We start from the raw sequence: 16,085 nt of genomic DNA on the forward strand, positions 1-16,085 counted from the left end.
TTTCCCTTTCCCTTTCCCTTTCCCTTTCCCTTTCCCTTTCCCTTTCCTTTCATGTTGTCAGTGATCTATAAACATAGCCAGAGGCACAATAAGGATTACAGATAATTTAACCTTTCAAAAACATTAAATGAAACAAGACTTTACATTGAAGTATTAATTTGATGCTATATTAAATTGTCACTTCAAGCCTCTAAAAAAATGAGTGAAACATGATAATAACAGCAATTTCCAAAAGCCAGAGCCCAGGCTCACACTCTCACGCGGAGATATAAATATTTATCCGTTGCAGTACATCACTTAGAATCCTCTCTGCTGAACCCTTCAGTCAGCTGTGAATCTGTTAATGGCATTTCATTTTGCATGAGAAGAGCAACAAAGCGGGGATTCATAATACTTGTTATTCTTGTTGAGCGCCTAAGAGCGAAGGAAACAGATCTTATGGCTGTTTCATTGTATATGTTTTAAAAATTCTGATTTCACCGTGTTAATTTATCATGCTATGATAGTTCTAACAAACCCATGGCTATGTAGGAAAAAGTTCTAAGGAAGACTTACGAAGAGATAAAATTTGGTTTTATTGATTGTACCATGGAATCGTTTACAAGTACCTTTTTTAAAAGAAGACAGAAGGAAGTAAAAACTGTTAGTGTTTGGAAGCATAGGTTTCAGACAGAAACATTGCAAGCAAATAAAAGTTTCTGAGAGTACTCTTGAAAAAAACAGAAGCCACTCCATGATTAGTAACAGGGGACTTGAGGTATCCAGCCAAGAAAGTACAAAAGTGAAAAATAATAAAAACAATATTTAAAAATGCATTTAAATGTAGGTAATGCAGTGAGTTTAACACTGAAAGCTGACCCCAAGAATAACTGAGTGTTTTAGCTTCATATAACAAGCATAATAAGAATTGATGATAATCAAGTTCACTCTTTTAAAATTGGGGAGTAAATATTCAGTACCTATTCAGATGAAAACTCAGTGTCATCGTGGATTTGCAAGCATTTGCAAGCCACCAGTCCAGGTGCCAGACCAAGCTTCTCTTTGGTGTGAGAGAAGAGCTTGGCTGCAGGTGACATAGAGAGCCGGCGTTATGCCACAGGTAGGAATGTGTCGGGAAAATGCCACATTCGAGAAGCCACTGAAAGGCACACTCTCCAGGATTGTACATATGCAGCCCATGCTCTCATAAAAGAATCCTCTCTCTTGCCTGATGTGTGCTCTTAATTTCTGAGCCACACATGGATGTTCAGCATTGCCAACTGTTTGGTCCAATTGTGGCCTTATCTCCGTTGGGACCTCAGAGTGGCAGAGGACAGAAGTTGCAAACTCATCTGACTTCTGGAAGGGAGTCCACCAGGCTACTGTAGGCACTGCACCTGCTGAGTCTGGAGACTGAGATATTAATATAGCGGGTGGGGAACACCCATGTGTCTCTGTCCTTTGCCAGTAGGGAAGGCCTGCCTTGTAGCCACATCAAGACAGTGGTTGAAAGTGAAAGAAATACTCAGACCTTTCTTAAGGAGTCATCCTCAGGATTAAATTGTTATTTCTTCATTCTTGTAGTCTGGAAATTAAGCATGTAGAAGGGAGGAAGCAAAGATTCCTTAGATTATCTTGTGATCAAATCAACAATGTTAAGAAAGAAATTAAGAGATGCTGAGGATGTTTTTCAATATTCAAAAAAAAGAGGGTGCTCCTGCCAAATGATTGGTTATTGAAGAATGGCATGATACGGGGCGCCTGGGTGGCTCAGTCGGTTAAGCGACTGCCTTCGGCTCAGGTCATGATCCTGGAGTCCTGGGATCGAGTCCCGCATCGGGCTCCCTGCTCTCCAGGGAGTCTGCTTCTCCCTCTGACCCTCCCCCTTCTCATGCTCTCTCTCTCTATCTCATTCTCTCTCTCAAATAAATAAATAAAAATCTTAAAAAAAAAAAAAAAGAATGACATGATATTGTAGTGCCCGCAATACACCCCTTTCTTCTTATTTTGGAAGCATTTATGTACAAGATGTTTTGTAAATTTGTCGATGATGTTTAAATTCTTGAAAGTGCTCAGAGTTCTGATCCTAAAATAACATGAGAGAAATACAATTTTTTTAGTGTTTCTTTCATATTTACAAGAACATTACCTCACTTTATCAGCAGATACATACATTCACAAAACTATTCATTTTTGGAAGGTCTTTGTGGAGGTTCATTGAAATTGAGAGTTTCCATCATGCATTTAAAATAAAATTCATTTCTCAGCATTTTAGGGATACCTCAGGTGCTCTAGGAAGTCTCCCTCCCTTCCTCCCCGCTTCCTTTTCCACCCCTCACCCAGGGTCTTGGTTTCATCTTGTTCCAGCTCAGGTCATGGGCGGTCAGCCCCCCACAGTCCTTTTTTTCCCAGGTCTTCACATTCTTCACAGAAACCCTATGCCCTCATTACTATCATTACCCCTCTTCTTCAAATGCAGAGGCACAGAGAAGTTGAGTAATTGGCCGAGGGATACACAGCTCGTGAATGTGGAGCTGGACCAATAGGGCTCCTAGCTGCGTGATGTGGCTGAGTTGTGCAAAGGGCCCAGTTAAAGCTCTGGCCATGAATTTACAGTCGCCCTGGATGTGAGATTACCCTGGTAGTTCGTGTGTGGTTTGCAGATGTGGCCACTGGGGTCAGAGTTTGTGGGCAGCATTTCCGGGGTCAGCTGGTGAAGAACGCCAAGAGGATGAACATCCAGGCCTCTGTGCCAGCTCCCCAGGCGGTTACACGCCACGCTAGAACAGCGGTGCCCCAGCTTGGCATTGCCAGAGCCACTGGAATGTCCCTCTCCTGTAATGGAACCGTCTCATCTTTTCCCGGAGCCCTGCCCAGAAATTCCGTCACTGGGTGGGATTTTCCCCACCAATGCTTTTTCTAAACCCTTAGCACCAGCTGTGTTGCTCACCAGTCCTGGAATCTTTTTTTTTTTTTTTTTAAGATTTTATTTATTTATTTGAGAGAGAGAGAATGAGAGAGAGCAAGCACATGAGAGGGGGCAGGGTCAGAGGGAGAAGCAGACTCCCCGCCGAGCAGGGAGCCCGATGCGGGACTCGATCCCGGGACTCCAGGATCATGACCTGAGCCGAAGGTAGTCGCTCAACCAACTGAGCCACCCAGGCGCCCCCAGTCCTGGAATCTTAATAGGATAGGCTTGAATATAGGTTGCGGTCTGGTCCATATTTATAAACGCAGGAGCTGAAGTCTATTAAATCTGTATTTTTCAAGGTGTTCGTCTAAGAGCCTCATCAGCGAGCCAGGCCTTTGAGAAGCAGTGCATGTAGAAGCTTGGAGATGCAGATTAAATTGATCTCATTTTTATATGCAGTAATTTATTTAGTCTTAAAGATAGAGGAGTTGTAGAATGTAATCCACGTGGGTGTTTTTCTGTGGGGAGAGAAAAAACCTTGTCGATGATTTCCTGTACAGTGTGCAGAAAGTTTCTTTATCATTTTCATTACCTGAATAATAGTATCTACTCTGTTCCAAGGCGTTCTGTGGCTTGGTACAGAGATTTTGATCAAAAAGACTTACTCTGTTGCCAGGACTTGTAAAAGATAGGCCAAGATGAGACTAATCTGAGCACAAAGAGGGGTTGAACAGCGGTGTACCCCCCACCCCCGGGGCAGGGGACAAATATGCATGCCCTGTGAGCCTCCAAAATACCTACACAGAGCCTGCCTCAGAGTGGACGCCAGTCCGCGTTCCTGTGTTCGGAGGACCAAGCAGATGCACGTACCATTGAAGTTTCTTATGAGAGTTTTGAATGAAAATAATTGTTAACTATTACCACTGTCCTCTGCAGAGGGAGGAAGAATGTAGTACAACACACAGGCATGGCGTGAAGTATTTTGACATACTAATCCTCACAACAACTTTCCTTGCTGGTAGGAATTATGGTGCTCATTTTTCAGAAAATGAAACTAAAATGAAGAGTGATCTAGTAACTTGCCTAAGATCCCACAGCTGGTAAATGGAGGCACCAGGATGCATATGCATTCTTTCCAACTCACAAACCTACATTCCTTCTACCGTGCTCACACAGTGTAGACCCCTGTAGTCTCCATGTTTTTAAGGCTCACCCAAGCATCTTTCTTCAGAGGTGAGGGACAACAGCCGTTTTTATTTCTTTAGATCAGATGTGAGAAGTTTTGTTTTCAACCAACGCCTCTTCACTGCCCATTTTGTATTTGCAAACCTCATGTTCATTTACTGTTGTTTTGAAAGGAGAGAAATAGAAAATGTTCCACTGATCTGACTTCAAAGGAAGAACAAATTGAGGTGAAACTCTACTCAGGAAATATATCAGTTTAAAATGTGTAGCTCAGTTATGGTCAGTATGATAGAAAAGAGCAAGAGCATCTTTAAAACCTGCCAACACTCTGGGTGACAAATATCAAACTCATGTACTGATGCTTTTCATCTTTAATGACAAAAACTAAAAGCTTTTTTTGACCTTTAAGATGGTTAAATATTATCAGAATTGATTATTGACAGTGCTTGCCACTAAAAAGTTTGAAAGGGCATTTTATTTTTATTTTTATTTTTATAAAATGCTCATTGTAAAATGGAAAAATTCAAGCAGCATAATTTTACAAAAAAGGGGGGAGAAAGCAAAGTTACCCCAAATTCTGCCATTACCACTTGGTAACCGTTCTTCCAGGCCTCTCCCTAATATGCACAACGTATATGATTTTAACAATTTTTACAATTTTGGAATCATGCTGCTCATGCTATTCATTATCCAGAGGTTTCACACACCTGTCAAGGACAAAAAAGAGCTCTTTTGAAATATTCTCTCCCCTTTCATTTTAAAGAAAGGAAAACCCAACTTTCCTTTGGAGAGTGCAGTGGGACCCATTTTATAAAGATCAGCTTTCAAAGGAGATGTGTCTCCCCCTTGTGACCCTTTAGAGGATGGTCATCAATACCTCGAGACTCATGTTGTGTTTTTGCAACTGTAATCAGAAATGGTGTCAAAGGGCGCCTGGGTGGCTCAGTTGGTTAAGCGACTGCCTTCGGCAGGAGTCCCGGGATCGAGTCCCGCATCGGGCTCCCTGCTCAGCGGGGGGTCTGCTTCTCCCTCTGACCCTCCCCCCTCTCATGCTCTCTCTATCTCATTCTCTCTCTCTCAAATAAATAAATAAAATCTTTTTTAAAAAAATGGTGTCAAAGCTGGAACGTGTCCAGTGGCCTTGATGAAATCCAACATGGGGGCCAGAGTACCTCTGTCTGTCCGGAGAGCACCTCCGTCTGTCCGGAGAGCAGGAGCAAGTACTCTGGGGTAGCGTGGCACCTTCCCTTCACGCTGCTGCTCTGGTAGGCAGTAGCTCGGCGCATTAGTGTGATGGGTGAGAAACAAAAGCTAGGACTAGAGATGACTGTCCCAGCTTCTAACACTCAGCTCTCTCCACAGTTTCCTCTTTAATCACAGCTTCAATGCTATACTTTCATAACACTGTTAAAAGAGCTGATCTTAGTGGCCAAGTGACTCTCCCTCAACCTCACAGAGTCATCACCCAGGCTTCTGGGAAGGAAGGGGGAGGCCCTCGGTAGGGTGTGATTTCCCTTTAGAGGAATTAGAAAATGGACCAATCACTTGCCGTCTTGTCTAACACTGTTATATCCAACTTTTGACTTTACAAATTAGTTTGGGGTGTTAGGGAAAAATATCTCTTTGGAGAATAAGTTGAGTTTTCTTATCTATGTATACGTGGTGATCTCAGATCCTGGTCAGGCAGTATAAACACGGTCATTTTCTGTAAATAGGACCTTAGTAGTTGGAGGGTTTCACGTTGTCTAAACACAAAGGCAGAAGAGTTATATTTTACATCTGAATGAGCACGTTTTGATTACATAATGTGTTCCTTTTCCTCTCTCCTGTGCAGTATATAGTAGAATGTCATGGGATCACCCTTCTTCCCCAGTTCTTGGGCATGTACCGGCTTAATGTTGATGGAGTTGAAATCTACGTGATTGTTACAAGAAATGTGTTCAGCCACCGTTTATCTGTATATAGGAAATACGACTTAAAGGTGAGATTTTTGTTCATGTTTATTAAGTAATTAAACAAATGTTGTAATTGATCATGCTAAACACTTAGGAGGTGCTCAGAGCTTAAAGCCACCAGGCAACTAAACTAGCAGTGCACATGTTAGGAGGTATCATGTCTGATTTTCAAGGAGTTATTTTTTGAACACCAGCTACGTACCAGGCAGTGTTTTGGTGCTGGGAATAGTGCGATGAACAAAATGGACCAGACCTGCGCTCAAGGAACTGACATTGTGGTGGGTGCAGACAGACAATAAGTAAAAGTAGTGAGTAAATCCTATAGCATAGTAAGAAGTGGTAAGTGCTATGGATAGAAGTGAAGATGGGGAAGAATGGGGGACAACCCTTAGACAGGGTGTCGGGGAAGCTTTCACTGGAAAGATGACATTGCAGCAGACCCAAAGGAAGAGGGCATGAGCTGAGGGAAGGGCCTTCCTGGCAGAAGACACAGGCCCCGAGACCGGCTATTACAAAGACCCTGGGTGAGAGGCACACCACGGGAATTCTGAGGGGAGTGAGGTGAGCTGACTCTTTGGATCACTGACTTTGGGGGAGGATGTCCAAGTTGGGAGCTGGCAATTTGTGACCTGCCTGCATGGCAAATCCAGCTTGGCCATTTTTGTAAATAAAGTTTTATTGGAACACTGCCGTGGCCAGTGTTTCTGCATCACGTGTGGTTGCTTTTGTACTATAATGGCAGAGTTGAATAGTACCACAGAGACTGTTCGGAACCACAAAACCTAAAACATCTACCAGCTGACCCATTCAGAAAAAGATTGCCACCCTTTGGTCTTTGCCAGTAGATCTCAAATTTTTTGATCTCAGACTCCTTCACTCTTAAAAGAGGACCCCCGGTACAGCCACTGTGGAAAGCAGTATGGAAGTTCCTCAAAAAATTAAAAATAGAATTGCCATATGATTTAGTAATCCCACTACTGGGTATTTACCCAAAGAATACAAAGACACTAATTTGAAAAGACATATGCACCCCTATGTTTATTGCAGCGTTATTTACAATAGCCAAATTATGGAAGCAACCCAAGTGTCCTTTGATAGATGAATGGGTAAAGAAGATGTGGTATACATATACAATGGAATATTACGCAGCCATTAAAAGGAACGGAATCTTGCCATGGATGGATTTAGAGGGTAGCTAGGTGAAGTAAGTCAGTCAGAGAAAGACAAATACCGTATCATTTCACTCATGTGGAATTTAAAAAACAAATGAACAAATTTAAAGAGACCAAAAAAACCCCAGACTCTTAAGTATAGAGACAAACTGACGGTTATCAGAGGAGAGGAGGGAGGGGGATGGCTGAAATAGGTGATGGGGATTAGGAGTACACTTATGATGAGCACTAAGTAATGTATAGAATTGTTGAATCATTATATTGTACACCTGAAACTAATATGACATTGTATGCTGATTATAATGAAATTAAAATTTTTTAAAAAGAGGACTGTCAAAAGCTTTTGGGTTGTATATACTGTTATTTACAACGTTAAAAAATTAAAATAAAAAATTTTAAATGCTTACTTTATTTATAATTTAAAAAACCATTACATGTTAGCATATTTTTATGAAAAATAGCTGTATCTTGCAAATCAAAAAATTGAGACGGGTGACCTTTTTTTTTTTTCCTTTACATTTTTGCAAATCTCCCTAATATCTGACTTAATATGAGATAGTTGGAATGTCCTATCTGGTTGTGCTGTCTGTTTCAATGTTACTTGATTGACGTGTATGAAGAAAGTCAGACCTTAACACAGATACATAGTTGGAAAATGGGAGGGTGGGTGTTTTAATAACTTTTTCAGAAGTTTGTGGATACTGTTCTTTGATATTCTACCAAAACCTGACAAAAGGTAATTTCTCAAAGCTTAGTTACGATGTGGGATCAGAAATCACATCAGTGAACTTTCTGTATTTATTTCATTAAAACCCATTGGTCTGTTTGCATGCTTTGATCATTTGAAACAGATGCAGTCACTGAGTTATGGGGTCTTCCAAATATTGACTCATTATGCAATATCGAGAAGTCACATTAATATCACAAGTCTCATAAGAGAAGTCTTTAAGTATTGAGAAGCTGTCATGCTCACGGTGGTGGATACAAGTTTTTTAAAACTCTGATTTCCACTTGAAAGCTCAAATTTTACCATTGGCAACAAGCCTTGTGCATTGTTTTTGGTGAAACGCCAGCAGACAGCTCCCCAGCACGCAGCTGAGCCCCACAGCCTTATTGTTTGAGCAAATAACTACCAAACGCCCAGATCTGAGTAAAGAGATTGCCAGTTGTTCTTTCAGGTAAAAATGTTTTAAATGAAAAAAGTGGCTAGTTGAGCTCATAACTCAAATCATCACAAAAATGACTGTTCTTAAAACATTCCTTCTTCACAAACAGAAGTGTTTTATACATATTCCCACAAAGAATATGGAAGAAATGTGTACTCCGTGGTCAAGATTTACTAATTTCATTGCTTCATCAAGGACATTTTTAGACATATATATAATGTATATTTTGTATATATTTTATGACAAACTTTATTAGTAGCATTCGGTGCCACTGGATTTGTGCTAAGCTGCCAACAGTTTTGCCCACGATTGTTTTTGTAACATCCATGCAAATATCAAGACAGTGAAAAAGGCCGATCATGTCTCAATATTATTAGAAAGATGGTTTTGACTTTGCAGAGCCCTGCAAGGGTTTTGGGACCCCAGGATGCTGAGCACACTTTGAGAAATGCTAGTCTAAGGGAGGGAAGATGGTTTAGGCTTATCTTCTCCCCTCTGGAGTTCAGATAAACTGTATAAGCTTCCCAAATACAGCCTTGCTCTGTTCTGCCTCCAAGTTGAGGCAATTTTGTTGCCTGGAATCACCCTGGTGGAAATCCCAGCCACTCTCCAGGGCTCTTGGATCATCTCTCTCACTCAGCAACCTTTGCAGTGCTGCCTAGAGGATGGACGCTGTGGAGCATTACGGGACTTTGTTCACGGGTCTGACTCCCCTATAGAATAAGCCAGAGTGACCTCTGAAGCCTCCTGTCCTGGTTTATCATTTGTTAGCTGTGGGTGGGTTGCTGAACTTTTATTGAACCTCCGTTTCTTCATCTGTAAAACAGTGATAACTATACCTACCTTTGCTGGGTTGTTATGAGGATTCGATTACACATGTGCGCGTGCACGCACACACACACACACACACCTGTCACGTCCGGCATAATGTGTAGCATATGGGAATTGGCCAGTGAATTGTGGTCGTGACTCATCCATCCTACTAGTAAGTGCCTTAAAGGCAAATTTTTGGTCCTTTTTATTTTTCTATTCCCCTAAGATAGTGCCTCGTTCAAGGAAGCATCTAGTAAACATATCTTGATGTAAATTATACTTCTAGACTGGATATTATAGTTTTAATTTGCCTCAGACTTCCTTAATTTCAGCTCCCTTTTTTAGCTTGTAGAATAAATTCTCTTCTTGCCAGTACTTTCGGTTGTGATGGAACCTGGACATCTGGCGTCATTTCATGGCTCAAACTCTTGGCCTTGACTTACTAACCTTATTTTCTACTTCTGTTCGAGTTTTTATTTTGAATTCATTTAAATTTGGGTGAGTTCCCCCCCTCCCCCAGGCTAATGATCTGCATTTACATAGAGATGAAGCTTCACCAAGAATCAGAAGCAGGGTAAATTTTACTGCGGGAGGGAAAACACACACACACACACACAGAGACCAGAAACTTGGCTAAAGATATAAAGAGGAATAAGTTTCCTCCTCTGACCAGGAGCATAGACAGTGCTCAAATATTGCAAATATCCCGTCTTTTTTTTTTTTTTTTTAATTTGGGAACATTCTTTGTTAGAAATCAGTGTGTAAAGGAAGCTCTTTGTGGTCTGTATTCAAGAATCCCTAAAAAAAAAAAAACCAACCAGGAAAATGGACCATTACAAGTGGCAGCTGCTGGGTTTGTGCAGGGGGACAACATGTTTTCCTTCACGAACAATTCACATTGTCCCTCATCGTTTCATGGGTCAGCTTTGTGCTCCTCCGATGCTCCCCCAGAAACCCGGAGCATTTCCCCTGGGCTAATAGCAGCTTCTCTGACGTCTGCCGACCTGGGAATGCTGACCACCAGGGGGATGGAGCTTTGATCCAGGGCGGGGGAGGGGGACTCTCCACAATCCACTAATGCACGGCTGCTTCCAGGGCAATAGGCTGCTTCCAGGGCAATAAACGCCGATAGGAGAGGTGGTCGGAGAAGCGCATCACTGCTGACCTGGGCTTGCCTGGGTGGCCCGCGCCACGGGGGAAGGGAGAGCGGTGACGTGGTCGTGATCCTTCTCCAACCATTTATTCGGGGAATGCCAGGCATTGCTGTGTGAGATACTGCAGCGGTCCCTGAGGAGCACGAAGAAGAAATTGTTCTTGTTGTATTGACATCGCTAGGAATTCACTGGCCATCTGCAAGCCAACTTTTGCATTAGCATCTTCCACAAACAAGGGGAAGTTTCTCTTCTTGAGCTCTACCGCACGCCCCCGTTGGCATCCGGGTGGGCTTGGGTCTTCTCGGACAACCCCAGAGCTCTGAGGCGTGGCTTTGCCAACCAGTGCAGCAGAGTAGAATTGCAGAGATCAAGAACTGTCTTTTCTTCCCCTTGATACCTTTGTGCTCAGCCTAAGGGCCTGGCACAAAGGGGGTGCAAGTAAATATGTATGAAGGGATTCCCAGAGTGAAGGGGGACAGGAAGGACCCACAAGGTCTTACTCAGAGTAGTGAGGACAACATGTCCATCAGTAACTCTGAAACGGGAGAAGGGCAGGCAGAGGGCTAGGACGGGCCCACATCTGGAAGACGTAATGTGGGGAAGGAGGCATTTAATGCCCCAGTGGCTACTGCAGCCACGAGTGGCCCACATCACCTTTGAAGATATAAGACCAACCATTTCTGGCAATCGAGGCAAGAAGCAGAGCATGGTGTTAATAAGTTATCATTCAAAGGGCGCCTGGGTGGCTCAGTCGGTTAAGCATCTGACTCTTGATTTCAGCTCAGGTGGTGATCTCAGGGTCGTGAGATCAAGCCCCTGCTTCAAGCTCTGTGCTGGGCATGGAGTCTGCTTAAGATTCTCTCTCTCTCTCTCCGTCTCCCTCTGCCCTTCCCCCGCCCCATTCATGTTCTCTCTCTTTAAAAAAAAAAAAAAAATCATTTAAAAAAAAAAAGTTACTGTTCAAGTGATTGTCAGGTTTTCTGATCTCCAGCAGGGGGACAAGAACCAAGGAGAATCCAGCTCAGGTGACAAGCTAGGGAGAGGGTTGGAGACCAGCCAGCAGGAATGTCTGCAGAGCGGGTAGTGCCCACGGGGCAGAGTTGTGGCCAGGGAGGGGACAGAGCTCACTCAGGGCACGGCTCCAGAGCGAAGTGGGTGCTCCTTTATTTCTGCGCTCTGGCCGGGCACACTTGCATAGCTTACACGTGTGAAGCCCGATGCCTCCCATGTGCATGTTTTCATGACGGTCTTTGTGTTTCAGGGCTCTACCGTGGCTAGAGAAGCCAGCGACAAGGAAAAGGTGAGTACCCTGACATTCCCACCGCGGCCCCCTCCTTACGTCCACTCTTTCTCTCCTGCCTTCCACTGCGATTCTTCCGTTTCCCCTCTGCCACGCCAGTGAGAAGCACGTCACTGACCTGAGAAGTCTCCTGCCTCCGCTCTCTTCCTCAGATTAGCTGCCCCACACTCTTTGTTGGGCAATAGTAGTTCTGTTAGTTTTAAGTGTGTTGAAAGAAACGGTTCATATGCAACATGGTCCTGAAAGCACAGCCATCTGTGTGGTTACTTAGGATCCAGACGCAGCTACAGCCCAGTAGCCAGGGTCCTAACCCCGCTCTTTCCCTAACTGGCGGCTGGGACTCCAGTCCTTTCCACGCCTCTCTGAGCCCTGGTTGGTCACCTGTAAAATGAGCGTGTTGAGCTTCAGTTTCACCTGGAAAAGATTGGCTCGGATGAGCTTCAGACCCCTTTCCAGCTCTAAGATAGGATTAGAGTGCTTTTGACTTAAAGAATTAGGGATGTGGAGATTATATCTTATATTTTCCTGAGTCACTGGACAGCAGGTAATATTTGAACTACGTTTGGTTTATTATGCAAGAGTATAGACAGATTCAACTTGAATCAGTTTGATTAAGAGTTTGGGAAGTAGCTTTCTGTGTGGCGACTGAAACTGACCCAAATCGGCATTTGCTTATACGAAAGGTACCTCGATACTCTCAGTTACTCCCCCTCCTCGTCACCTGGTGAAGTTTTTTGACCAAACCGTTGAAAACGGGGCTCAGGATTTTAAATTACGATTTTAGAATGTTCTCATCCTGTCTTGATTTGAATTTTACATTTCGGGAATCTACTTTTCTTTACTCATTCGGAAGTATTTGTGAATTTTTTCATGGCTACCATCCTAGCTTCAGGGGCTCAAATAAGGAACCACACAGACATATCTAGCAGGCGACACAGACATTAAAATAGGAAATGACAGTTATCATGTGATAAGCAGTTTAATAGGGAGCATGTAGCACCTGACTCGGTGGGGGTAGGGGGACAGAGAGGGGCACCTGGCGCTTTGGCTGGAGGGTGACATAAGCTGCACCACTTGGAAAGGCTGTTGGAATAACTCGGATAGAGTGGTGGCCTGAACTGGGATGGTGGAAGAGGATAAGTTATAGGGAGATTTAGGAAGAAGCCACAGAAGCCGGAGATTTGATGTGGGAGGCGAACAGTGCCAGGGAGTGTGTGTGGAGGGAGGGTGGGGTTCAGAAGGACTCCCATGGGTCTGGTTTGGACAGTGGGAGCGTGTTGGTCCCACTGAAAGAGAGAGCAGAGTGGAAGGAGGCACTAGAACCGAGATGGTCAGTAAAAAAAGGCTTGGAAGACCTCACAGGAAGGGTGATCAGCCAAGACAGGGAAGTAGCTGAGGCCACCCAGGATGAGCGTATGGAATAGAAATATGTCTAGAACCAGCCCAGAAGAACTTCATCATTTAAGGAGAGGGTGAAAGGAGAGAGTCCTGCAGAGGATCAGCCAAAAAGACAGGAGATGAGCAGACGAGCCAGGAAAGTTTGGGTCTGTTCAGACATTTACGGAGTATCTTTTATGAGCAAGCGTTTCTCCAAGCATTGTGAGAAATACTGCCTTGAATAATGCCCCTGGTCTCGGGAGACTTGCCCTCTAGTTGTATCCTAGAAACCAGAGAAAGAGAACTGTCCCAGAATCAGATACTTTTGCAAGGCCAGGTAGGATGAGGACTGAGAATTATCCATTGGACTTACCACCAGGGAACTCTGGTGACCTTGTCCATGGCAGAAGCCGGGTCACAGAGGGTGATAAAGTGAGGAATGGAAAAGGAAATGGCAGATTCTTCTCTGACCGTTTGTATTTTTACTCTGCACTAGTGAATATATTTTTCCACTTCTGATCTCCACATAAATCACCCTGAAGGCACCAGCTTTGGCCAAAAGCAGGAACAATGGACTGCTGGCTTCCATGTTGCTATGACTAAACGTTTCGTCCAAGTGCCCAAGACCCTAGCGGATATTTAGGTTTTAGTCCATGAGAAACTCAGAGGTTTAGTAGGATTGGGATTTTCTCCTAGGAGAAAACACCTGGACTGTTTGAAGAGCCACACAGACTTTTCGGCATCATAACAAGAAGCCAGCCCCTGAGTGAGAACTATGGTGGTGATGACATTCACCACTCCACGCTGGTGGCTCTGTGTTTACTTTGTTCCCAAGTCCCTCGAGACTATTGCTGGCAGACCCCACCCTTTTCCCCCCCACTCTGTTCATTTTCATTATTTCAGGTTTGATCACCCGGGGCATGGTCCACTCTGCCAATAAACAGTGCCAAGAAAGACAGTTAGAGGCCGTGGGGTGGTTGCTGCTGAAGCCAGAATCATAAAGTGAGTCCATGTATGAAGGAAAGCCACAAATTTTTGACATCCTTGAGGCTTACTATTTCATCAGAAGCAGACCATCCAGTTGCTTATCCCTCCCTCCACTGCTCTGCCTGTAGGACCACACACTTTCCAGAAACCCATGGCATCCACCCCATTTCCACTGCCCGCCTCACCGAAAGTGCTGAGCCCTTTGTGGGTATAGGTTTCTGTGCAAAGAATGAAATTACGGAATTTGTCTAATAGAAACCCATTTTTCTGAGGAGGCTACTGAGGATGCTTTTATCCTGTACTGAATTGTTCCTCAAAATATCTCCCCTGGAGGTGGGCTTGAAGAAGTCAGCAATGGAAGGACCTTCCCCACCTCACATCGCGACAGATGGGAGACCCGTGAGCTTCAGTTCCTGGGCTCTTTCACATAGTCAGTGGCAGAGGTGAAACCTTACCTTCATCTGGGGGTTATTTTTTTTTTTTACTGTTAACTGTGATGTCTTGGGATTTAGAAAGGTCAGTAGTAATACCTGACATTAGTTGAGTGTATACTACGTGCCAGTGTTTTACATTTTACGTGAATCAAGTCATGTCATCCTTCCAACCATCTTACGAGGTTGGAGCCATTATTACTTCTTTTGAGTAAATGAGGTTACTTCACAGACAGGTTCGGTGATCTGTCCAGAACCCCCCACTTAGGACGTGGTGGAGTCAGGCTTCCAGCCCAGGGCTCACATTTCTGACCACGGTGCTGTTACCCTCTGAATGACTGGCACTTCTCAGTCTCCTTTTTTTAAAGGGCCTATTACCAAAAATTCATAGCAATACCGTGAATCATGAAGCATTCCCTGCACTGACAAAAACAATGTTTTGGAGTTAAATATGGTACGAGAGCCGTTCATTTTGAGTCTTAATTTAAAAATCTTCAAAAGTCGTGAAATAAATCGTTTCTTTTCCTACTGTGTTGGCAAAACAACCAATTCACATTTCCTCCATTTGAGGCTTTCGGCATGTTTGTAACTAGGCATGTTTGTAACTAGGCATGTTTGTAACTACAGTCGACGTCACTGTTTCTTAGGCCGGGTAAACACTAAAGTCGTCTACGCCATTGCCCTGAGGAAGAATCCAGTGCTCTCTGCTTCCTTCGGAGCTCGGGGTTCGTGATAGCTCTGCTTCCAGAAGGAGCAGCTCCAAAAGGCCACCCACCTGCCCTTCTAGTTTACAGGCGCTCGCGGGGCAGGGCCAAGAGGAAATACCTTATAGATGAGGAAGTAAAAGTCATTAGAATGTGTAATCGATGGAGACTCTGCCTGCCTGTGTGGGTAGGAGGGCATCATGGCTCTGATAGGCAGGTTGTTTGTAATCTGGCCACAACTGAGGTAACAGTCACTAAACTGTAATACGTAAAAATAAATGAAATGTATATAATGGTGCTGAACTCTTAAAAACATTGGGTTTTTTTAAGTTCCAAAAAATATATTCGCCTTTCTCTTTCTGTCAATTTTCAGGTTTTCTTTCCATGAGCAGTTAACATTTTTCCTCTTCCAAGAAAGCATGCTATTCTTTGTCTTCACAAATAAAACCATAAATGTTATCAAAACAATCACTCTTAAGGCTAAAAATACTTATTTTCTACGTTTTCGCCTTTTATGAATGAAATCCCACGATCTGCCAAGAATCTTTCATTGCTATCCCTGTGCAACTGTGTTCTCTAAGAAATGATTGTCATGGTGCAAAGGATAATTTTCATAAAGAATCTCCACTGACATGGCTTAATTAGTCATCTCAATTGTGAGTCTTCCTTTCATCTGAGTCATTACAACTGTTTTAATTTCCCATACTTTCAACTTGTTCATGACAAGTTTTGAAACCATCATTTCAAATATTTAGTGCTTATATAGGTGCACACGAGTCCCATCCCCTTCGATTTCAGCTTGACACGTAATTAGTGTGATTTGCATTAGCATAATAAAGAAGTTATGTCGCAAAAATAGTGGCATCACTTTCATGGCAACAAGTATCAGAACACGCATGTACAGATGTCTTGAATTTTTTTTTAAAAAAGCAGAACAGTGCTTTTTTTTTT

The 16,085-nt window shown here is 43.4% G+C and overlaps 1 protein-coding gene across 1 annotated transcript in view; it reads left to right on the plus strand.

Moving 5' to 3' along the window:
• The window catches only part of PIP4K2A (phosphatidylinositol-5-phosphate 4-kinase type 2 alpha), a 170,984-nt gene that overhangs the window by 129,808 nt on the left and 25,091 nt on the right, over positions 1-16,085 (plus strand). The window contains exons 5-6 of the mRNA XM_035021493.1: positions 5,910-6,056; positions 11,597-11,635. Coding sequence (XP_034877384.1) covers positions 5,910-6,056; positions 11,597-11,635 — 186 coding nt within the window. The remainder of the gene's footprint in view (positions 1-5,909; positions 6,057-11,596; positions 11,636-16,085) is intronic.

Source organism: Mirounga leonina, unplaced genomic scaffold (assembly GCF_011800145.1).
Source record: "Mirounga leonina isolate KUSES-001 unplaced genomic scaffold, KU_Mleo_1.0 Mir_175, whole genome shotgun sequence".
Lineage (NCBI taxonomy): Eukaryota > Metazoa > Chordata > Mammalia > Carnivora > Phocidae > Mirounga > Mirounga leonina.